Genomic DNA, 23,342 nt, shown 5'->3' with positions numbered 1-23,342 from the left:
TCTGAATTTCTCTATTCATGAGTTGATGGCACGTACATTTAAGGTTAATATTGAGAGAAGTTTACTGATTCCTGTCATTTTTATTGTTATTGTTCTGATTGGTTGGGTTATTGTCTGTTCTTGTCTGTCTCCCCTGTTAGTAATGGCAGTTTGCTGGTTTGCTGTGTTGGACATGATGGATTCTTTCCTAGATCCCCTTTCTGCTTCTGTTCTTTCCTGTCATTTATTCTTTCCAATGCTCTCATGATTGAGACTGTCTTTTATCCTCTTCTATGGGCAGTAGTCCTGTCTGTGTCTTCTGTGGTGCTGCCTCAGTGGTCTTCATGCATGGAAGTGCAGGCCAGTTGAACTTGTGACCTCGTGTCTTGCCTGTGGTATATATTGTTGCTTACTCTGTATTAGACAAGTGTCTCTTGTCCACCAGCACTTTGCTAAAATAGCATTTTGCTATTTTTTATTTATTTAATTTGTTTATTTAATTGTAAATTAATTAATTTGTTTATTTGTGCACCAGAGGCCTCTGCTGGCCATATTTAACTTTGCAGTCTGTGGACTGAGCGGGTTGTCTCACTCTCCTAAAACACCCTAGACTGTACCCGGAGTGGCTATAGTCTAGCTAGATGATCTCATCTTTGTGTGTTGGCAGCCTAGGAAGTGAGCACAGCACTGAGACCTGAGCAGGTGGAGGACCTGTCTTTGTAGTTTTAATGTCTCCTGGGTATTAATCACCTGCTGGAAGGATACAGGTGTGGGTCAGAAGCAGCTTCTATGGCAGGCAGGTGACCAGAAATCGGGAGTTCACTGACCTGAGATTTAGGACTATTGAACTCCATGGACAGTAGTTGAGATCTGTTTCCTGCCATCCAAGGATGCCTCCTTGAGGCAGACTGTTGCCCATGCCCTTCTGACTGTCAGCTCTTCGCTGTCGTGCTCACCACAGTCTCCCCGTCCTTTCCTAATCCCGAGGCTGTGGTGGAACAGAGGCTCCCTGCCTGAGGATACTCTTTATTGCATGCCCCAGGGCTAGCTTAAGTTTTTGTTTTCTTTATGTGTACACGTGGGGTTGAGGGCACATTTGAGGGTCAGTGTCCCTGGGGTCTAGGAGGGGATTATCTGATACCCTGGAGCTGAAGTTACAGGGAGTTGTGAACCACTTGATGTGGGTGGTGGGAGTTGAACTCTGGTCCTCTTGAAGAGCAGCAAATGCCCTTACCCTCAGAGCCAGCTCAGCTTGGCTCTCTGTAGCCTTGCTGGTTCAGTTTTTAAGCAGTAGTCTTTCTCAGGGCAATACCCAGCCACTGCCCTCTGAGCTATATTACCACGACAGAAACGAGACTTCTCTCCACAGCTGACCAGAGGAATCACCACCTTGCCCAAACCTGCAGCTGGGTTTGAGACTTGTGCATGCAGAGGCATGCTCCAAGGCAGATATACCTACCTCACACCTAGCTCACCTTTCGTGTGTACCTTCTGCTTCCCCGTCCCATCATAGGGCCACAAGACTAAAGCTCTTTTTCTGGTTCTTTTTCTCCATAGCTTCCAGGTAGCCTTTCACCCATTTGTGGATTTACAACACCCTTCCTCTTTTTCGCTTGGAATAGAATCTATTTTGTCTGTTCTTTCTCCTTCATGAGGACACACAGAGGCAGCTGCTAGCCCACACCTCACCCTGAAGTTCCCAAATGCTACTTTACTTGAGGTAGTTTGATTAATGTATGTTCCCATAGGGCCTGTGCCTGTGCCCATGTGTTGTCTCTCCACAAGCCCTGCCAATTGGTTCCACCCATACCTCCATGCCTGGCACACCTTTGCCCAGTGATCACTGTACTTCTGTGCCCACATGGGTGCTTCTCACACAGCACCATGGGTCACAAAGTGCTCTCTACTGCCTCTTCTCTCTAGAGAAGTTGCGTGTTCTGTCTTCTCTTCTGATCAAGGAAAGATCCAGAGCTTTGGCTGAGCCAGAGGTGAGATAGCATGCTGTATGAAAGGATGTAAGATCCAGGGGACTCCCTACCATCTAGAAGGAGATTCACATCTAGAGGCAGAACCGCTAGAATCAACATCATATCTAGCCCTTAGCAGTAAAGAGTTGTCAATCAAATTTGACAAAAGCTCCTAGAGAAAATGCCTGAGGGGTTTCATTTTCACAAGTTCACCATTAATTTGCCTAATTTTAGAAGATTGGGCTAGGTCAGGTGCAATTTTAGGAGTCAAGGACAGAGCAGTAAAGAAAGAGGAAAAGCCTACTCTGATGGATCTGGCAGGGGAACAGGATGCACATGTAGAAGTACTGGAGAGGACGAGGGAATTGGAAGCCTCTGTCCTGAGCAGACCACAGCTGGAACACTGCATCCACCTCTAGTCAATTCCCATTAATTAATACACTGATGGGACCCAGAGCACGTGCAGAAAGGCCGGGCATTGACATCTGCCTGGGATGCAGTTCAGGAGAGCCTTTCTGTCTTTAGGGATGGATACATTTGCTTTACTGTCTTCATTATTTTATTTAATGGCAGCCACTGAGAGAGGGTGCCACTCAGGCACAAACTTAATTTTTTGTTTGTTTTTCGAGACAGGGTTTCTCTGTATAACATCCCTGGCTGTCCTGGAACTCACTTTGTAGACCAGACTGACCTCGAACTCACAGAGACACACCTGCCTTTGCCTCCCGAGTGCTGGGATTAAAGGTGTGCACCACCATGCCCAGCTTTTTTTTTTTTTCAGAAGACAAATGCTTATGATCCCATCAGCAGTTATAGGACCCAAAGAGATTCCTTTGGGATGCTACTTTTTATTTGAGAGTTTTTATCTATTTCTCCCAAATTAATGTGTCATAACGAAAGAAAAATCTGTAGAGGCAAAACAAATTGCTGCTATCCTCTCCCCTCCCCCAATCTCTATACTTCATAGAAACAAAAACCTCAGGACAGCTGAGACTGGGCAGTTGCTTTCCTAATCCCAGCAGTATTTTGTCTGCAGTGCTTATTCAGAGATAGATTTTATTTGCTTTTTGTGGCGCCAAGAATTGAGCTTCATTAAATACAACACAGTGCTCAGTTGATGAACCTCTTCACCAGCCCAGTGATTAAGATTAATCTTTAAATCGTGTACTAGTTGATGAAAAGGTCGGTGCTATGTGAAAGCAGGAAGCTTCCAAACACAAGGACACCACATGTCTTAGTGTCCCACCTGTCACCCCATCCTTTCAAAAGCAGCTACCAATTTGAGTTTCTTGTGCTATATTCCCCAAACACACAGCGCACTTGCAAACATGCAAGCGAGTGGATGTCTGTGTGTGCTCACACGTACGGCATTTCATATTGATATAACAGTAGTGTGCTATATATAGTGTGTGCTACCCATGGGTTGTCTTGAACTTGGCAACTGCCGAGTGGGAAGAGTTCCTTTAATCTAAGACCAATAGTAACTGCGGTCCCCATGACATGGGCTCTGCTTGCTAGAGAATGACTTCTAGAACATTCTGCCTGTGGCTTATGAAAACCCTACACACTCCATCAGCATACCCACACTCATCTTCCCATAGACAGGAACTCAGTAGTGACAAGGACTCAGGAAGGACCATGGCACTGGAGGCAGGGTGATCTGGTCTTTGTAACTCAAGGGTTGCTGGGAGAGGGCACACCCAGAAGCTCATGGTTTAGGGACCTACCACCAAACTAGAATCAGTTGCCCCCGGTGCTGTGGTCCTTGACTCTGCCCACTCTGAGGGTTGACATGGGCCACATGGGCTGAAGTGAGGAGCCTTTCGTTCCTGGTGGTGGGACAAGGCTGGCTCAGGGCTGGAGAGGCGTGTTTTTGGTAGTCAGGCTTCCTGCGAGGCTGAGGTCAGCTGCCTGCTGGTCTTGCCCTTTGGGTCTGAAGTCCTAACCCTACTTGAACCCTACAGCCACCACCACCAGAACTCCCTCGGCGCAGGCTCTTCTGTCATTCATTCACTTGCTCATCCTTCGTGGGCTCATTTGACTAGTTATAGACGGTCTGCTCAGGTCCCATGAGTGTTGAGATGGGAGATGGGGAGAGCACTACACCCACAGGCTCTGCTCCTTGTCCCGTCAGGGACTCATGGGTCATGGACCGTGAGGAACAATAGGGCATGGTGTGATTAGGAAGCTTGTCCACTCGGGGGTGGCCTTGATTGGATGGACAGAGGCTGCAAGCATGTCTGGAGAGCATTTAAAGCAGAGGGGACCAGAGATGTCCCAGGGCGACAGATGAGACATGCAGTCGGAGAGAACACAATGCTTGGGCAGGAGGCTCATCAGCCCAGACTCCTCCAGTGAGGAGTCTACGTAGACACGTCCCGGGTAGTAGGGAGCCATGGAGTCTTCATGAGGAAGGTCTTAGCTCAAAAGTTCGGAATGCTGTTTTATGGGATAGGAGGCTGTGTGCCAGGCTGGGCCCACCTGTAACCTGGTTCTCCCTGCAGCCTTGGAGCAGAGTCAAGTCAAGGTTACAGATGTCTGGGAACCCAGCGTGGAATTTTCCCCTTGGAGCTGAACCCAGCTCCTTGCTATTACTTAGTCACTTCGGGTGAGCCTGAGGAATTCCAGTGTGGTTAGTCATTAGAACAGAGTGCTAATGTTACCCGGATCCTGTGTGGGTCTGCCTGAGGGGTGCCAGCTTTTATTCTATCTGCTCCTCTCCTAGGCCAAACTGTGTCCTGTGGCTGCCAGTGTCCCCTGAAACTGGACGAATATACAGGCTGGCTGCCTCTTTCTGAAAATGATCCATTCTGTCTTTGCCATGATTCTGTGTGAGACAGTTCATGTGCCCGACAGCTCTCAGATCATGCTTGGGGGAGGGTTACCTCTTGATTATGGCAAGTTCCAGAGAACACTGTAAGGAGCAGCTTCCTCCCCCTGCTTCCCCAGCCCCCTCTCTGTTCCCATCATCGCCTGGTAATATTGTCATTGCTCCAGAATGTGTTTAGCTCATCTAAGAGGGTATAGGCCGCCCACCCGACACCAAGTAGAAAGATGTAGGGAGTCAGGAGCTCATGAGAGTCACGTCATAGCATTGCCCAGAAACAGAAGACAAAACGCAGGTGACAGATGGTGACAGAGGCAGAGGCTGCTAGCCGCTTCTCCATTCAGACTGCTACCTCAGCCTCCACAGGAGATGACTGTTATGAGGATGGCAGTCAGTCACTGGGTACCCACTGCTTCAGTGGGCACTAGGAGAAGCCTTAAGAAGCATTGTCTGGGTTGTTCCCTGGATCTCCCATTAGCAGCCCAACTTTGCCACTATAATTAGAGATGTTGTCACCCACCCATGCTGTGACCCTATCCATGGCCTGCGATTTTAAGCATTGACCTGCGTTTGTGCTGTACCACTTGGGCATGTTGTAGGCAGCACCTGTTGCTATCACTGAGTGGGGCTGAGTGCTTTATATAGAGATTCTAGAACCCTGAGGGGCGGGGTGGGAAAGAGACAGAGAACAAACACAGGTGCATCCAACCATACCAGCTCAGAATTGCTTGGATCTCAGCTTGCTGAAGCCTTATGTACAGCAGAGCCCATGATGACAAGTGCCATCACAGGTACCATGGGTTGGGGACAGGCCAAAGGCTGCCCACATAGAGATCTTTTGGGCTCAGGTCAAGCTAGGGCTGGTCTACAGTGCGTTTGCAGTCTTTTCTCTCACCGTCAGAAGAGCGTGGGTCGGCACTGTAGAGGGCTAGCCCTGGAATAACGACCCCCCTGCACAAAGGTGTTTTTCAGGGGTCTCACTGTGAATGCTGTGCGTGGCTTCCCCATGAGTGCGGCCATGTTCCTTGGGTATGAGCTCTCCCTGAAGGCACTCCGCACGACCACACTGTGACAAGCCCATGGGTGTAAGGTGAGTGTGGCTTCTTCTAGCCAAGGATGAAGCTGGGACTCCGTTCTTCCTTACAAAACTGTCCTGAGCTTCTGAAATGCCCCTCTGTCCCCTGTGGTAAGTCCAGTGGAGAAGCTTGCTGTCTCACCAACACACTGCAGTTCTGAAATACCCATGGTTGACCGCGGCATGCTGGGCCCCTAGTCACTGAACTGGGCACAACTCAACATTTCACAGCCAGTTCACCTGCTCTTTCCCATTCACAGCTCCACAGTCCTTGGATAGAGGTGCTTTTAGCCTCTTTCTTAAAATGTAGTGATCCGTGATCTGAGGATACTGACCCCAAAGGCCACACTATGCCAATATGGGGTCAGCTCCCCACTTCTTACTAACATGCTCCTTCGCAAAGCTCCCGAGGGTCGGCCATTCCTTGCCTCCCACCGTTAGAGTCCTCAGGCCCTTTCCTTTCTCAGTGTGGAAGGATCGGTGTAGCACCATGCATCTGACTTCCTGCTCAAATGCTCTCAGCAGCTCTCTGCCTCACGCTACCTGGGAGTCAGTCCTTGATGCCGCCGCCTCCAACCTGCCCCCATCCTGAACATTCTGCCCTCTCTCTCCTGGGGTCTGTGATCTTGCTGTGCCTTGAGCCAACTCCCCTGGGTCTTGATGTCACTTGCTTTGTCCTCCAGACCTAACTGTTGGTTTCCTCCAGCAAACGGCTTGATTTCTTAGCTGAGATGTGGCTGCCTACCACAGACCCCCCCAACTGCCTGCTGTTCCCCTCCATCCTTCCCAGTGGAGGTCCTCTGCACAGCAGCTCTTCCTCCTCCACCCTTTTCCTGATGGAGACTTAGCACAGTCCCTGGATGAAGAATGGTGGACCTCCCATGTCCCTCTGTCCTGTTGCTGTTCCTTCCTAGCCTCAAGCTTGTCACTTGCAAGCTCAGAAAATGGAGTGGTCAATCATTGGACTTTCTCATCAACCAAGAAACCATTTCACTCTGCCTCTGTGACTGCCAAGGAGGATGGCCACCATCAGGGAAGCCTGACTATTGACCTCTAACTCCATGCTGCAGTGGATTCTGGGAAGCATAGACAGTGTACCAGGTTCTAGATGGAGATAGAGAGAACCATCAATCAGGCTGACCACAGCAAACCTAGAAGCTGGCCTTAATAGAATTCTGACACTCACAGCTTCTCCGGCTTTTTGCCATCTTTTATACAAAATGAAAAAGGGTAGTAACACATTTTTCATAATTAAAGCTCTTGGTGAAGCATCTCTGTATTTGGGTGATGTCCATGACAAGGCTGGGCAGGACACAGATATTGTTTCATTCCTAAAGTTGTGCTTAGACATCCCCTTTAACAGGGAAATAAAAATTTAAAAACCTGTAACAAAATCATTGCATTTTTATATTGTAGGAAAATATAAAAACTACAGAAAGGACATTGTACAACTTCCCACAGTCACCATAAGGTCCAACTGTAGCCTCAGACCCAGAACCCACTTTGCATGATGTAGCAGCCTTCCTGCCTAATGGCCCAGAACCACATCCCATGTGACTAAATCTTAGATACAAAATGGCTTCAGTACCAAGACCTCAGATCTGGAGTGGCTGGGCACTTGCCCTAGTTGTCATACTGTGCTGCTCTTGCCACACTGAGGACTGGCTCTTTAAGGAGGCTGGAGGAAGTTTCTAGAGAGCCAAGTCAGGTCTGTCCTAGATTTGGCATTTGAGAACAGTAGTCGAGCCAGTTGGAAACTTTTCATTCTGAATGTCCTCTCTCTTGCAAAGGGCTTGGAAACCCATCTCCTTAGAAAAAAAGTCATTAAGGGTGGCAGTGGGGCTGGGCAGTGGGAAGAGCAGGTCCCCTTTAGTGGGAATGGGTGGTTCCAGCAGCTTTGTCTTGACAGGCTTCACCCTCGCGAGGTGTTTAACATCCTGCTCTAACCAGGAGCCATGAACAGCAGGTCCTCTAGCAAGCCTGGGCTTTAACTTACAAAGGTTTGGAGCAGGCTACAATCTATGCAGCAGAAACATGAACTCTTTGAAGATATGCACAGCAACGCCTCCCTTCTCCTTTAGACCCCAATGGAGGAAACAATGTATCTCAGATTGCCCTAGAACACTGCAGACCCTAAGAAGCTGCGGGATGGTGACTGTCTCCAGAGTCCTAGGCACAAGGGTCAATGAAAATTGTTTCCAAATATATGCATGGGATGGAGGACACATCTCCCCCGAGTCTCAAGGAGACAGCACCTTCCTTCCTTGTCATCCATCCCTTGTTCTGTTTTCTTCCAGGCTTCTCAGAACAGAGACGTGAAACTCAGTGAGAACTGTGTGAGGTAGTTACTTTGTCATAGGGATAATTTGAGAAAAAGGGTCCTAGTCACTGGTGGGCAGTCGGTTCTTAGGTTTGTTCACGAGTCCTACTGTGTCACCCTTCCCTGCCTTTCCAGAGTCCTGGTTCCAGAACCCTCCTAGGATAGTGCCGTTCTATGTTCTGCCCTGGCGTGCATGCTCCAGACCCAGGAAGCCTACTTTCCATTTGCAGGGAGCTTCAGACCCAAAGAAAGGAGATGCATTCTTTCCATGCTGCCTGGTTTGAACATTTACAAATGACCTCAGACAGCTCTCCTGACTGGCTGCAGTGTGTTGGTGATTACTACCCCGTCTCTGTGGAACCAAAACCATCTCCATGTGGGTTGTCTGAGCCTAGATCCTGCTGGCCACAACTCAAAAGAGGATTCTTCACATCCCTTCTCTCTTCCCAGGGCAGACCAGGCCTCATCCCATGGCAGGCTGGTGCTTGACCGTGCCTGTAGAACAAGCACCAGTGAGTTATTGGGAAGAGAAAAGACCCGGCCTTCCCGGTTCTGTGCTGGTGGGCCGCAGCCGTCATACTGAGCTCAGAGTCACTTCCTTCAGTATTGCAGGCTCTCCATTTCTCTCCCCAGCCCAGAGTACTGGAAGGAAGCAGCAGACCATGGAGCAAGCATCCACCATCATCTCTTTCAGCTCTGGATTAGAACCTGTAGAAAACTGGAGCAAAATGCCTGTGCCCCTGGATGTTGAAAACTCAGCAGAGACTTGCGGAGAAGCTTGAGCTGGCTCCATGCTTCCAAATAAAAGCACTGAATGCCCTTTGGGTTATTTCTGTGTCACATGCCTCTACCTGGATTTTGGGATGCCTTGGTCACCCCCATCTCTGCGTAGGTTAGGTCTGTGGAAATGTTACCAGCTCAGAGAGAAACCAGCTGCATGCAGTCTGGTAATGGAACTAAGGGGGTAGTAGCATTTTCTCCCGGGTCCTTGGGGTGTGTAGGGAGGGCACAGTGGCTGGAAAGGATCATGTAGGAGAGAGAAATCCAAAGGTTCTCAAGCCTGAGCAGTAGTGTGTATTGGTGTCACGAATGGCAGATGGCAGCCCGGGCTTGCAGGAGGTGAGTGTTCTCTGGACTTGACTTTTATATGGAAACCATAATAAAATGCACATGTCATCTGTACTCTGCCTTCCAGTGTGATTTTATGTGTCTGTTTTATTTCCTATTGAAAGCACATATGAGATTGCATTGCTATGTGTTCATGATGTCGCTTCCGATTCTGTACCTGCAGCAGCCACACCTACTCCACCGCATCTCAGCACACTGCTGAATGTGACTTCAGAATTGCCCAACACTGTCACCTAGACAGCTACCATCAGCCAAGCAGAAATGTCATACAAGGTGATTTTAAATCCCAGCAAGGGAACTTGTCCTCACAGTCAAGTAAAAAACAAACCTTTACAGGTCTTCCTCAGTTTCTCTTATGGCCCATCTGCTCCTACGTCTGTGTGATCTGGAGCAAATTCCTGACAGAGCCAGCACCAAATCACTGCTGCCCCTCCGAGGCCGACGGGTCATTCTTCCCAGTGTAGCATGTAGCTCACAGGTGCTCCCCTCGCACCCTCACAGTGCTCTCCTCCGTCTCCACTCTCCACAGCTCCTGGGGCTGCAAAGTCCCCCGGGCAGCTCTGAGCCCATGGCTATGGGGCCTCTGGTCACCTAGTCATCACACGATTGCTGTGCACCTGCCTTGTGTAGGCACTATCTCAAGGGTTGAGGATGGAGGAGCCCCATGAAAGCAATGCTTTCATGCTAGTTTATTAAACCCTTTGGCAGAAAGAGACTGGATTCCTCCTCTCCTCAGCATCACGAGCAGGTTCTGAGGATGCTGGGGAGGAGATGCTCCTGGCATGTTAGATAATGCTGATGTGAACCCAGAGAACCTCCTCGGTCACGTCCTGCGGTGTGTCAAGTAGGTATGCCCTAGCGCCTGCCCTGGCTGCACAGTTAGTTTGGGAGGGGTTGTATGTTCGGAGGCCAGGCAGGGTCTGCCACTGTGTGCTCCTGACTAGGCTGAGTTACTCCTCTGTAGTGAATGGGTGGGGGCAGCTGGAGACCTTCTGCTTGTCTCGTGACGTCACTGGTTGTGCAGCCTTTGGAAACCCCATGTGCACATGAGAAGATGAGAGTGCAAAGGAAGGGTCTCTCAGAGTCATAGGAAGATGATTCTGGTCTTGTGGGTCACTTTGAGGACAGATGCTCCACCCAACGGAAACACTGCCCCTCAAAGCCTCTTTGGCTGATATATCATAGAATTGCCACTTGATGGCAGCAGAGGTCAACTAAAACCCTAGAGGCATCACTAGCTGGTGACTTAGGTCTGGTGGAGGGTGGGGTCCTTGATACTTCTCTTCCTGTCTCTCGGTTCTCTGTGCTACTGGGGACTGTCATTTTCTTGGATTCCAGACTCTGTGGCTATCTGAATAATCTCAACAAAGTCTGCCTGTTTGGACCTCAGTTTTCCTCATCGCCAAACACCCACAGTCTTCTTTTACCTGCTGTCGGAATCTTCAGTAAGAACCAAGGACAGAAGTAGGTTTGGGGACTGTAAAGTGTTCTGTAGAGGTTGAAAGACTCTGTGTGTGTGTGTGTGTGTGTGTGTGTGTGTGTGTGTGTGTGTGTGTGTGTGTGTGAACTTTTTCTGATGTGTCTTGTTTGTTTCTGTCTGCCTTCCTCTCTGAATCTGGGCTGCTTAGCTTTCGTCAGGAGGTTGACACAGGGTGGCTGCATCTGTGTTCCCTGAGCCTGGTCTCTGTGAAACCCTGAGAGCCATAGCTGCTCCTTGGTGCCTTCAAGTGAACATCTCATAAAGCATGCTTGCAGTGGGGTAGATGCAAATCCTGAGCAAATCTTTGCATGCTCAGGGCACATGACAGGTTATTAGTTCAGGTTCTAACTCCCATAATCCCCTCTGCTAAGCTGATGTCAAAGAAGATTACAGAAGCATGTGATCCCACAGTGGAATCCAGAGAGCCAGACATCCAGAGAAATATGGTTTCTGGCCTCTGGCTGAGCATAGAGAGCGTTCTCTATGCCCACTAGGCTCAGTTCCTCTGAGCATGGAGGGGACTCAAACTGGGTTTTGATCCCCAACAAGAACCATCATTCTAGCCTCCTGCCTGAGTACTTCCTAGCTCCACATCGTCTCCCTGTCCTGCTTAGCTGGCACCTGCATGCTTATGATGGCTGCTGAGTCATCAGATCACATCCTCAGGTGTACAGGATGTGGGTGCCCCTTGTCACCCACCCCCAGCCTCCGTTCTACCCAATAGCTGGGGAAACGTGATTTTGCCACTTCTGGGGAAAATTTAGGAATTCCAAGTGAAATGTTCAGCTCAAGATTATTGGTGAAATTATTAAGGCAACTCCACGTAGTTAAAAGGGAGGTTTATTTTGTGGGGTAACTCACAAGTGAAGGGATAGGTAACAGGGTCTGGGAAAGGTGTTGTGAAGTCCGGTGGTGTTCTCTGGAGAACTCTGCTCAGTCTATCTCCAGCATCCAGGGTCCAGGAGAACCAAGAGGGCTGGCGCATCCGGACCTCAGGTCTTCAGGGCCCTCCCTTGGCCCCACCTTGTAGGCGTGACAGTTACCGAAGCCTCAATGGGGGTTGGAACTTCCAGATCAAAGCTGGAATGGCTACCCACTACATCTGCCCCTTTTGTCTAAGTAAGAAGATTCTAACCTAATACAAGACTACATACCACAAGATGGCCCCCTTCTTCCCCAGAGGAGACTTGGGGTTCTGGGGTTGGGATGCAGGGAGCCGGATTCTCCAGGCAGTCTCTGTTGTATCCTCTGGGGTTGGGAACAAATTTGCCAGTGACGTAGCCACCTGTGCAGGGCAGCAATCTCACCCATTTGAGCGATGTGCTTCTGGGCCTCAACTCTCTCATTTGTCCAATGAGAATAATTATACACAACTGTTAGTGAATACCCCATGGGGTCAATGTGAGGATCCAACTCGCTATCCTACAAAACACACTTAGCACCGCCTGACGCCCAGCAAAACAAAACACCATGTTTCTTCTCCTTTCTCCAAGGTGCTTCTTGAGAGAGTCCAGCTCTCCCAGTACAGCCCATCTCTCTCCAGGTGAGCCCTCCTCAGTGTTTGCTGCCGGAGTGGAGTCTTATCTCACACAATTTTACAGAAAAGCCGAGGGGAAGCACCCAGCCGGCAGGTGGTTTTGATGTGGCGATGAGCTCCAGTTGACATCGCTCAGTTCCTCTCCTGAAGCAGCAGCTGTGTTGTTGGGACCCTCCCCTGCCTGCAACCCCACTGAGGTCAGTGCAGACTGCAAACCACACTGAGTGGTCTGACTCAGAAGACCCGGATGCAGGGGAAGCCACCGGGGTTGCCACGTAGCCAGCCAGCCAGGGAGCTGCAGAAGTCTCCGTTCCTCCTGGAGATGACCCAGAGCCAGGTAAAACCTAAGTGCGCCTTGAGCGGGAGCAAAGCGTTTTGTTGACGCAGCTCCTCAATCCTTTATCACCTTCCTGAAACCTAAACAGCTCAGCCAACTCAAGGCTGTTGTGACTCATGTGACTGTAGACCTTGACCACTCTGTGTGAATGTTCTTTGGTTTCACTGCAGAATATTATTGATGCATTTAATCACAGCATTTTGCCCCAGGCCCTGCTGTGGGTGTTATGTAACACATGGCAGACGAAATGTGCATTAACTTTTGAAAGGGCTAAAAAGCTTGAAATCTGAACCCTGCCTGACTCTTGACTTCTGCATAAGTGGGTGGCTTTCTGGATAAGTGGGTGTGCATCGGGCTGTGGTCAGAGGAGGCGGCATGGAAATCTTACATAGAAGAAGAACAGAACGGGGTAGGCAGAGCGATGGGTTGCCGAGCAGAACCAGCTGGAAGTGACTCTCTGCTCTAAGGTTTCACCAGCTGAGGGATCTTGTGAACATCTCCAACCTAGAAAGCTTCTATGTTCATGCTTATAAAAAAGAAATACTAGTGTCTTCTTCCTACCAGTCTTGGGTAATTAAGTAAGGTTCTCTCTCCCAGTCCAAAAAGAATGCCTAATGTTAAGTACTCAACACTAACGGTTATTGTAAGTGTGTGGCTTATTAGACTTCTCAGCATTTTCTGTGTATCACACTTGGAGTGGTAAGTTTGGAAGGGGTGAGGAAAGGCGCCTTGTTTTAGGGGATCCACAGGCCAGACACCAGACATGACACACACACTCAGACACCCTCCCTATTCATTTCACTGTGTAGAGGCAGGAACCCAGTTTTGGAAGCTTCACTCATGAAGAGCTAACCCGGGGTTCCCCACATACCTCTGTATCAGCAGATGGAGGGGGAGAGGGCCATTCTCTCTGCAAAAGACTCTCACCTGTCCTTGACCCTGTGTCCAGGAGTCCATCAGTCAATGCTAAAGGGGCCAAACAGAAGGTCTGAAGTCTTTTCCATCCTAGGTAGGCAGGTAGCATAAACTGACCCTTGACCTGCCTAGGAATGTTGCAAAAACACCCATAGAATGTTCTGGGTCCAATCTATCCATCAGGCACGCATATTCCTGACTCAGTTCCAATTGCATCCTTGCATCTGAAGACCCATTATCCATTCAGCCCATAGTCACTCAGTGCTTGCTCCAAGACAGCTCAGTACTAGTACAGGAGTGAACAAACCAGGTCCCTGGAGAGCTGCACGTGATCTGGAGAGCCGGCACTGCCAAGGCTGTGAGCATTGTGGGATAGAGGCCAGAGTGGACACTGGATGGGTAGAGTGTTCGGGTGAGGGGAATGGCTACACCCCCACTCTGCCAGCCTGCAGTGTTGTTTGAGGATTTCTGGGGTTTGCCCATTAGGCTTTGCGGGTTGACACGTGGTGGGTGCTCCCTGAACAGCTTCGGGTAAACAGACCACGTTGATCACACACTTCTTTGCTTCGAGCTCTAACCTGAAGGCCCTACTCTGTGACTCATCTCCAGGCCCGCTGCCAGCCTCTTATGTGAGCCATGCCCACGTTTATTTTTATTTTTAAAAATTATATGTAGATGTGTGTATGTATGTGGGCATGTGCATGTGAGTGGAGGAGCCCTTGGAGGGCAGAGGCACCATATCTCCTGGAGCTAGAGTTCCAGATGGTTGTGCGCCTCCTGACAAGGGTGCTGGGAACTGAACTCTTTCTCTGGATGAGCAGCAAATACTCTTGACCACTGACACATCTTTTCAGCCCCCACATTCCCAAGGAGTCCCTCAGCCCTTGGACTCACCAAACGATGGCCCTTCACACTTTGGGTCTACAGTTTGTTTCCCAGGAACAAACTCCCTTGGTAATTTGGTATGTCCTGTGCCTCCCCCAGGCAGCTCTTCACCTCCACTACTGTCACCTTTCAGACTGTCCCCCATAGCTGCTCACCCACAGGCCAGTCAAGGCTTAAGCCTCTAGTTCTGGGCTCAGGCATATGACTCTGCTTATCACCAAGTCTTTGATCCGTCCACCTATGACAAAGTTTGAAGCTGTTCTGAGCAGCGGGAATGAGTAAGCAACGAGAAAGCACCTGGAGGCAGCTCGTATTTCCGCTTCCCCGTGGATCTCTATTCCAAAAGCAAACGCGGAACAAAAGAGCACAGCTGCTTTGGTCTAGAATAGCTGAGTTTATTTCTTCATTGTGACAATTAAAGAGGAAAGGCCTTATAAATTCAATAAATAGAATAAATAATATTCATCTTCATGCTCGGCGTTTCGGCGCTTGCTCCCCTGCCTTCTGGAGCGTCTGCTGGAGACTCTTCAGAAATGACAAGGTGTTGCCTGCCGTGGTCTGGTTGCAGGGCTTTTCACAGGAGAAAAACTGCAGCGAGGGGAGAGGACAAGAGAGTGAGCAAGTGCAGTAGTGTGTGCCTAGCGGCCCCAGGACCGTCTCCCCCACGCTTGGGACCAGCTGATGGGCAGGGGAGAGAGGAGTGAGATGTGGGGAAAATAAGAAGGTGATCCTGGGACAGCTAGTATGTGGAAAGACTGTGCAGGGTTAATCTGGGGTCAGGACTCCAGGAGTCTGCATGCACGCGTGTGAATATGTCACACACACACACACACACACACACACACACACACACACACACACACTTCCCTAAATGTCATTAGGGAAAATTTTCTTGGGATTCTCTGAGAACTAAATATCTATACACTTTTTATCTCCCCCCCTCTCCCCATCCTTTCAAGGTCACTTTATAACACAGTAGTTCTGAGTGAGGCTTCGCGTTCACATAGACCAGAGTTTAAGTCCCAACTTTGTCTCTTATTAAACACAATCACATCCGAAAAATAACTCTCCTGGGTATCACCGTCCTCCTTTAGCAGGGGTGACAGAGCTAAAACTGGCCTGTAAGGCAGGTGCTCAGCCTAACAGCACATGTGGCACAGCGGGGGCAGACGCCACTCTGGGCAGATTTATGTGGCTAGAGTGGCCAACCACAACACGTTGTCCTGCTGGTGCTCTCCTATGCATACCAATGCTCAGAGGCCCTCCACTCCCCAGGAACCAGGGCACATGCTGACCGTGTGTGGGGTGGGTAGCAAGTACCTACCTAGACCTTGGTGTCTTTTTTTTTTTTTTTTTACAAACCTTTTGAGCCATTCAACAAACAAACAAAAAATCCTTGGTTAGTATGTTGAGGCACAGTCTGACTCTAGAGAGTATCTTTTGATTATAACAGGATGAATTCTTTCATCATCCGACAGGCAGAGAGAAGACATTGGCCACACGGGTGTCGGTGGTGGTTCCATTTAGCCAGGGGGACCACGGAGTCCAGAGCAGCTCCTACTTCTGGAGTCTTGTTTCTGGTTAGATTTCTTACCTGCCCCCTTCCAGCCTGGGCTGCCGACCCTAACTACCATCCTCTCTCATCTGCTCAGAGACAAGCCGTCATGTTGCTTCAAGTTTTCTGCTGCAGCTCTGACCCAAAGGCCCTACTCCTTTGGTGTCAGCATCCACTCAGAAGTCAGTTGTCACATGCGAACACAGAACTCACCGGACACTTGTTACTCTTCAGGACTTCAACTGTCCTTTTCACCCGAGAGAAAAAAACGAAGAATTTGGATTTCCTTGTGGCATTGGTCACCTGTGACAGGCCCTCCTGGAAGCACGGTGTGGTGCAATCATCCTGGTAAATGATAAGGGCTTAGGAAAAGGGTTCGTGAAAACTGTCTAGGACAGCTTTGAGAAAGAATCACCAAGAGAATTTTAAAGAGCATCTTCATCTAAACGGTGTCACCCAAACTTGTGCTATGTTCACATCTGTTCCTTGACAGTCCAGGAAATGATCTTAAGTAATTTAAGGTGAGTCATTTTTCTAGTGACACCCCCGGAGGAGATTCTGTCCAGGAAATGTGGGCCTGATGCCATGACAGAGGCCATGCTGCGTCTGCCTTGCACCTGGTGGCCCCGGCCAGGTCCAGTGGTTGCGAGTTTGAAAGTCCAGAAAAGGAAAAGCCTTTCTCACACCAGCTGAGGCATGCCATTGGACAGGGCTCATGTTTCAGACAAGCTAAAATCCTACCCTGAGAAAGGAGGGAACAGGCTGGACCCTTCCCGACCACAGACCCCAGAGGATGGGGCGTCGGACCTCCACAGGGTTCCAAAGCCAGCTTCTCCCAGGCCCAGCTTGCAGGGTGAGCCCTGCAGAGGTCTACCTGACTGCTCTCTCATCCTGAGCAGGAGTTAAAGCAGGACCACAGCCTCCCTGCTCCTCCTTCACTGCCACAGTGGCAGCGGCTCTCTTGGGGTCCTATTCGGTCCCCAGCACCAAACTTTGATGCTGTCCTCCTAGAGGACAGTTGGAACCATTTGAAAGCCACCAAAAGCCAGCAGGAAGATGAAGGAAGAAAAAGTGGTAGGGGCAGGGAGGAGGAGGAGCTAGAGAAAGGAGAGGTGTGTGACATCCAGGTAGTCCACGCCTGGTGCTGTTACTTTGTTTCACAGACTGGAGTCATCAGCACATGAATCAGAAAGCAATATCCATATTTTTTTCATTTTGTGAATGACCATTTATCTCAAGATAGTCAATAAATTTTAGACTCTGAAAAATATTCAAATTTCTCAAGGGCCATGAGGCTAACTTAAATACATAGATATATGTATAATGTACATAAAAACATACAAGTTTTAAAGGTGGGGTCTATACTATAACAGTTACACTTGAATAATAATTTAAAACTTAGAATGTCAAGTAAATTGTGTTACTTTTCTTCAAAGCTTAAACAGAGTCCCAATGATCTTTTTCAATTATACTTACAGATGGGATGGGAAGACACAAGCAGCTGGTTACCTGCAAGAGAGAAATCTCAGCATAAACATTCTAGCTGTGAACGTTAAGACAGGTTTGGAAGGCTCTTAAGAAATCATTCACTCACATTGGTGCTGCAACTGCATTTTGAGGCTGGGTCTCCCTATAGTAGGCAAAGAGATGATAACTCAGAGTGAGTAGAGTGCCCTTCCTCATCCTCCAGGGATGGCTCACACAGTTGCCAGCTCCCCCCAGCCCCATAATCTACCTGCAGCTTCTCAATAAGGAAACTGGTGTCTCTGATCACCCATGTGGTGTTGCATTTCCGGTCCAGCACAGAACCAAGAGAACCGAAGAGCAGGGCAGAGGCAAGGATGGAGGCCACAAACATCTTGGCAGGAGTCTGGAGCTCAACCTACTGGCACCTTCCAGGCTAGCCATATTTAAAGCTCTTCAAACCGGGAAAAACCCTGACATCAAACTGATACCCAGTGCCCACTTTTTCTCTGTAAAGTTGAGGCCAATTGATATTGAAAAATAATCAGTCTGAGTCACTTGACAAAGACTGTTTTATGCCAGGAAATACCATTCCTCAGAAAAGACGCTTTTCAAATAGTTGGGTTCTGAAATGCTAAAGGAAAAGTTAAAGATCTACCCCCACCCCCTTCTAAAGGCAGGAATTCTGGTTGTGAGAATCAGAACACTTTCCATGAAGCCCAGGCCTGTGTTTTCCCCTTTGCATTAGTGGAAATGCTGATAGACAGTTCTAGTGTTGTAATAAAGGGTCACACTGGGGACATCAGGGGAAAGCAGGGCACCCCTCTCTCTAATTGGGGCTTTCCTCGGGTCATTGTAGCCTCAGTTTACTATATGATTGCTTAGTTACTCAAAGTCTCTCAGGCGTAGGAACATAAGCCTCTGAGAACTGAGTCTATGAAGGCTGTGCTCTATAAGCACAGGAATGCTGCAACTGTTCTTGCTAACATTGGCCTTGGACTCTTTACAGACCATGTGTAGCCCTGGGTAACACCAGGTTAAAAATACAAAACAAAACTCAGTACTAAAACAAGGTACTGCTTAGTACCTGGAGCACCTACAGCGTATCAGGCCCCAGCCCAGGTACTTGATGTAAATTAAGTCTTCCAATGAGATGGGTACTAATTTGCCGTCCTCATCTCTCCTTAAGCCACTGTAAACATTTTAACTTCCAGGTTCCTGTGTGTGCCTATGTCCATCCATCTCTTATGCAGTTATGCTCATTACTATGACTGGAAGCAGACGCTCTGTGGCCACAGATGTAAATACAACACATTTCCTCAGTATTTTATCCATAGGGAAAATGAGGCACAGAGAAGCAGTAATTTGCCCAAAGTCATACAGCTAGGACTCTGTGGATTCTGTATTGAAAGTTACAAGTGCAGGTTTTTTGGGGTGTAAAAATAGAACTCAGCTAGGCAAGTGTGCTGCACCACCAAGCTACACCTTCCCAGGCAAGTGCACTGCCAGACTACACCTTCTTTGGTCCCCAAATGCATCTTTAAAAATCCCTTTACAATGTCTTTATTGAATATTACTACTGTGGTGTATGTGTGTGGAATCAGGAGACATTTGGAGGAGTCAGTTCTCTCCCTCTGCCTTGTCTCTGAGGCAGGGTTTTTTTGTTTCTGGTCTGTTGCTCCAGGCTAGTGGGCCCTCAAGTTTCTGGACAATTCTCCTGTCTCTTGTGTAGCATGAATCTTAGAGAGTCTTATTAATAAAAGCAAACCCGAGGCCACCACACTCTTGTCTTGCCATAAGGCATTCTGAGGTTGCAGATGAGCACCACGGCATCATGCTTTTTCACGTGGTTTCTGGGAATCGAGCCTGGGTTAGCAGGCTTGTGGAACTGGTGCTTTTCCCAGATCATCCACCTTGACAGTCCTAAGGGCTTCCCTGTCCTGCCCACACCCATGTATATTCCAGAGTCTTCATGGTCTGGCTCTCCAGTCCAGTCTCCACGCTGAGACACCTAGAGACTCAAACCGACTAAATGCTTGTCAATTGACTTCAAACATTAATTTGAAGCATTCTTTTTAAATGGAAAGGTGCATTTAAACAATGTTCCTGAGAGGTCTCAAAGCTAGTTCTCCTTGGAGGTAAGTTCAGGTAAGAACATTGCCTTCTGTACCATCAGATCAGCAGGCAAGAGCACGTCCATTCTTTGTCAGCAGGAGTGAACTCCTAAGCTTTGTGCGGCCTGTTATGTGAGTGGTGGCGATGGTGGTTTTTTATTAATTTCTTTTCTCAGGAGAGAGGGGTATTGACTGCACAATAGGAAAGAGGGCCATCTTGGAGGTTAACAAGTTAGAGATGTCTTCTCCATACATTTCCCAAATCTCCCCACAGCTTAGTCCTGCATACCTGCCTTTTACAGACACTTGATGAAATTGATGGCCTCCTAGCCTATGGAAAACACTTTGTTTCTAAGTCTAGATTTGCACCTCTCTCTGGTAGGACGCTGGAGAGTTCAGTGTGGCAACACAGCCAGCCAATGACCTACTCTCCCAAGTGACTTTGCTGCAGTGGGAGCTGTGTGTCTCATTTTAATGCTAGCTACTTATACCACCTGTAAAGTTCTACCCTGACCATAGCCCTTGGGTCACCTCCCTGCCACCACCCAGAAAAAGAATGGTGTAAAGATGGTGTCCATACCCATGGGTGCTTCTTAGGCTGGTCCCCTACCTTTTCCAGCTCCAAGAAATCAGGGTGGAAGCATCATCCACTGAGTCCTCCCTCCCAGAGGATACACAATTTGATTTGGAACACAATGTCCAGCAGTTAACCACAGTTCCGTTTGGAAGTCTGGTCTGATCTGGTCCAGTCTCACTGAGTGCTGACCTCCTCTTTCAGACCACCCTCCAGACTGTGTTGCCATCTGTTTCTGCCTCTGCGCCCTTATCCTTGCTAAGCTCTGCCTGGGATGTCCCTACTCAGCTGTCCCATACAGGGCCTGCTCTCGTTCTCCAGGATTTCCCTGACCAGATAATTATTGCAATTGTATGTCTCTATCTCTCCTTAAAATAAATTCATAATAATTGTATGTATTAGTGGGATACAATGTGCCGATATTTCAGTGAATGTATACAGTGTGTCCTTTTTAACCAAGGCAGCTAGCTTTCTGTCTCCTTATCACTTGCCTATATTTGGAGCCTTTTATAAAAAGATGTATTTTTATAAAAAGATGTGTATATTTTATTTTTTATGTATATATAAGTGTTTTGTGTGCATGTATGTAAGTTCCCACTTGTGTACAGTTCCCATAGAGGACAAAGAGGGCATCGGATCCCCTGTAACTGGAGTTACAGATGGTTGTGAGATATCATATGTGTTCTGGGAATCAAACTCAGGTCCTCTGCAAGAGCAGCCAGTGCTCTTAACCTCTGAGTCATCTCTCTATCCCCAATTTAGGAACCTTTGGGATCCTGGGCATTAGTGAACTATAACCTCCTACTGACAGCGATAATGTGCTGGGACTCCCTCCCTCCATCTAACTGTGTCTTGGTACTTACTATCCAACATCTTTTAATCTCTCCTTTCTTTCCTCTCCCTTTCCAGTGCCTTAGGAATGATTACTCCACTTTTGTCTACTATGAGAACAATATCTTTAGTTTCCATGTGTGAGACATCCTTGCTTAGAAAGGATGTGGGACGTGGCTTATTTCACCGTGGTGTCTTCCAGTTGTGTCCATCCTGCCGCAGATGTTTTATGTAGGACCATACTCCATTGCATGTGCACGCACAATGCATTTTCTTCTTCTGTCATAGACTTGTAGGTCTATGAAGTAACAAGTCCTATAATAAAATTACAAAACACTGATAAAAGAAACTGAAGATGGCATGTGCACACACAAGGGAAAGACCACGTATGCTTGTGGACTGGGAGAATTAATATATTTAAAGTGTCTATACTACCCAAAGTAGCTTATAGATTCAATGCAATTTCCACCCAAATACCAATTACATTCTTAGAGAAATAGCAAAACAAATTCTGAATTCACTAAGTGCTCAGCAATTACTGACTAAATGGCTAACACATTTGCCCTTAGACATATATATCACTAGACATATATATTATTAGAAATAACCAGCACACATTCCCAGCAGATGATCACCGAATGCTTTAAGCAGCTGAACATGGGAGCATTTGAGGAGTGAATAGGTGAGGAACAGAGTCATCATAGTGCTCTGAACCCCTGCTGCAGGGTTTGCTCAGTAGAGGCTGCACAGGGAGGGGCTGTGGGGCGGGGCCTCTCCTTCTGTAAAGAATGAAACAGAAAGAGGATAGGTGTTTGATTCTTTATCTTTTGTTTCTGCACACCCCCCCCCCCCAACACACACACACACTCAGTTATGGAAGAGGAGCAGGTCCCCGGTGAAAGCACTCCAGGTGAACACCATTGGAATGGCAGGCATCGGCCAGGCCGTGTGCAAGCTCTGAAGCTTGGCTTCTAGGATTTTTCTCAGCATCAGAACGCAAGTATGCAAATAACCGGCAGGAAATGCGCCCAACTAAAAAAATGACTCACTGACATTAACTATCAGGGAGGCTGGGGAGCAGAACGCAGGCCAAGATCGAACACAGATATCATCTTTAGCAATAAGTGACAATAATCAGCCATTTATTTTGTTCCAATGATAAAGCTTAACATACTTATTTTGTGATTAAAAAGCTCATGTGTCATGGATTATTTCTCAAGGAATACAACAAAATGGTTATTTGTTCTAGGAAAACACAATACAAAATGACCAAAAACTTTTTTTTTGTTTTAAAAAAGCTAAATTTCCAAGCCAAAAACCCTATTCCACATTTTACTTTAAACAGTAAAGAGATAACTAGTTCCAAGAATCTTCTAGCACTAATTTCTTCATCAAATGGTAATTTTTAGATCAATATTTCTCACCAGTTATGATGGGGGTAAGGCTCCTCTGGATATACTTTCCCCCAAAGAAGGATGCTTTTTAACTGCACACCATTGACCACTACCCTAGAATCTTTCCTAAGCCAATTCTTCTTTTCCTGACACAGGGACTCAGGGATGTTCTTCCCCATTTACCTGACACAAAGTTCTCCCCAGCCTGAGACCTAGGGTCTATTCCTCTCCTTCTCACTCCCTACCACTGTCTAATAAGCACCCAGCCTACCTTTGTTAGTGGAGTTCTCACATCCTGAATCAGCATAGTCTATCACTACTTGAAACTTGTCCCATTTCTCAGACACTGCAGGGACCCCCTTGGCTCTGGCCGGTTTATTGATGTCCATGGGACTCAGAAGACTGATGACTCTTGTGGTCACATCAGAGATCTTAGACTCAGTCAAACCTGTAATTATATAAGGTAATATATTAAGCACCGTTCCATATTTGATCACACTGGGCTCTCTCAACATTTTGTAACTGTTTTTATATGGAAGACCAGATATATTTGTATATGCTGGAGTGCTCAGAGGCATATCTTAGTCAACAGAATCCGCAGCTTGAACAGAATGTAGCAAATCCCAAAGCTTGTGTGTGTATGGACAATGCCAGGATTCATTCTCTGTTTCTGTTGACCCATTTCACACAGCTCATATCCCAAGATTGCTTAATATAGTCAGAAAGTCAGTGTATCCAGTTAGGACAAGAGGTATGGTAGTTAGTGTTCACTGTGAACTTGACAGGACCTGGAGTCACTGATAAGACAAGCCTCTGAGAGTGACTTTGAGGGACTGTCCAGGTTAATTGAGATGAGAAGACCCACACCACGTGTGGAAGGGTCTAGACTGAGTAAAGAGAAGAAAATGGAGCTGGTGAAATAGTACAGATATTAAAAGCACTGGCCACTCTTCCGGAGGA

The 23,342-nt window shown here is 47.9% G+C and overlaps 2 protein-coding genes and 1 long non-coding RNA gene across 25 annotated transcripts in view; 2 read left to right on the top strand and 1 right to left on the bottom strand.

The window, feature by feature from the left end:
• Nucleotides 1-9,350, top strand: part of Slc25a48 (solute carrier family 25 member 48) — a 45,867-nt gene extending 36,517 nt beyond the window's left edge. For 4 of the 23 annotated variants that reach the window (XM_052728697.1, XM_052728696.1, XM_052728692.1 and 1 more), the window contains one exon: nt 8,802-9,350. In XM_052728697.1, coding sequence (XP_052584657.1) covers nt 8,802-8,919 — 118 coding nt within the window. In that variant the 3' untranslated portion in view covers nt 8,920-9,350. Of the gene's footprint in view, nt 1-5,734 lie in introns of all 23 variants that reach the window. The other 19 variants (XR_008215821.1, XR_008215816.1, XR_008215815.1 and 16 more) reach the window with 19 other exon arrangements.
• A 691-nt stretch (nt 9,351-10,041) lies between these two features.
• On the top strand, nt 10,042-17,852 carry LOC128103978 (uncharacterized). The gene is made up of 3 exons (XR_008215823.1): nt 10,042-10,760; nt 12,270-12,650; nt 16,103-17,852. It is a non-coding gene; the product is annotated as an uncharacterized LOC128103978 (long non-coding RNA).
• Nucleotides 14,919-20,656, bottom strand: Il9 (interleukin 9). Its single transcript, XM_052728698.1, has 5 exons — nt 17,741-20,656; nt 17,600-17,635; nt 17,482-17,514; nt 16,219-16,350; nt 14,919-15,038 (listed from the first exon to the last, which is right to left on the bottom strand). Exons 1-5 carry the CDS (start codon nt 17,861-17,863, stop codon nt 14,919-14,921), a joined length of 444 nt encoding a protein of 147 aa, XP_052584658.1. The 5' UTR covers nt 17,864-20,656.
• Between the last annotated feature and the right edge of the window lie 2,686 nt (nt 20,657-23,342).

The sequence above is a fragment of the Peromyscus californicus genome, unplaced genomic scaffold, assembly GCF_007827085.1.
Source record: "Peromyscus californicus insignis strain IS unplaced genomic scaffold, ASM782708v3 Scaffold_8__1_contigs__length_139910024, whole genome shotgun sequence".
Classification (NCBI taxonomy): Eukaryota; Metazoa; Chordata; class Mammalia; order Rodentia; family Cricetidae; genus Peromyscus; species Peromyscus californicus.
Note: the sequence above shows the minus strand (reverse complement) of the source record. Positions and strands in the feature narration are given on the sequence as shown.

Bases quoted from the DNA above. Each gene is read 5' to 3' on its own strand.
- Il9 (XM_052728698.1), bottom strand. From the start codon at position 17,863: ATGTTTGTGGCCTCCATCCTTGCCTCTGCCCTGCTCTTCGGTTCTCTT. The intron at 17,636-17,740 runs GTAGATTATGGG...TGCCTACTATAG, and splicing joins TCCTTATTGAGAAGCTGCAG to GGAGACCCAGCCTCAAAATG. The intron at 16,351-17,481 runs GTAAGTATAATT...ATCATTTACCAG, and splicing joins TGTGTCTTCCCATCCCATCT to GATGATTGCACCACACCGTG.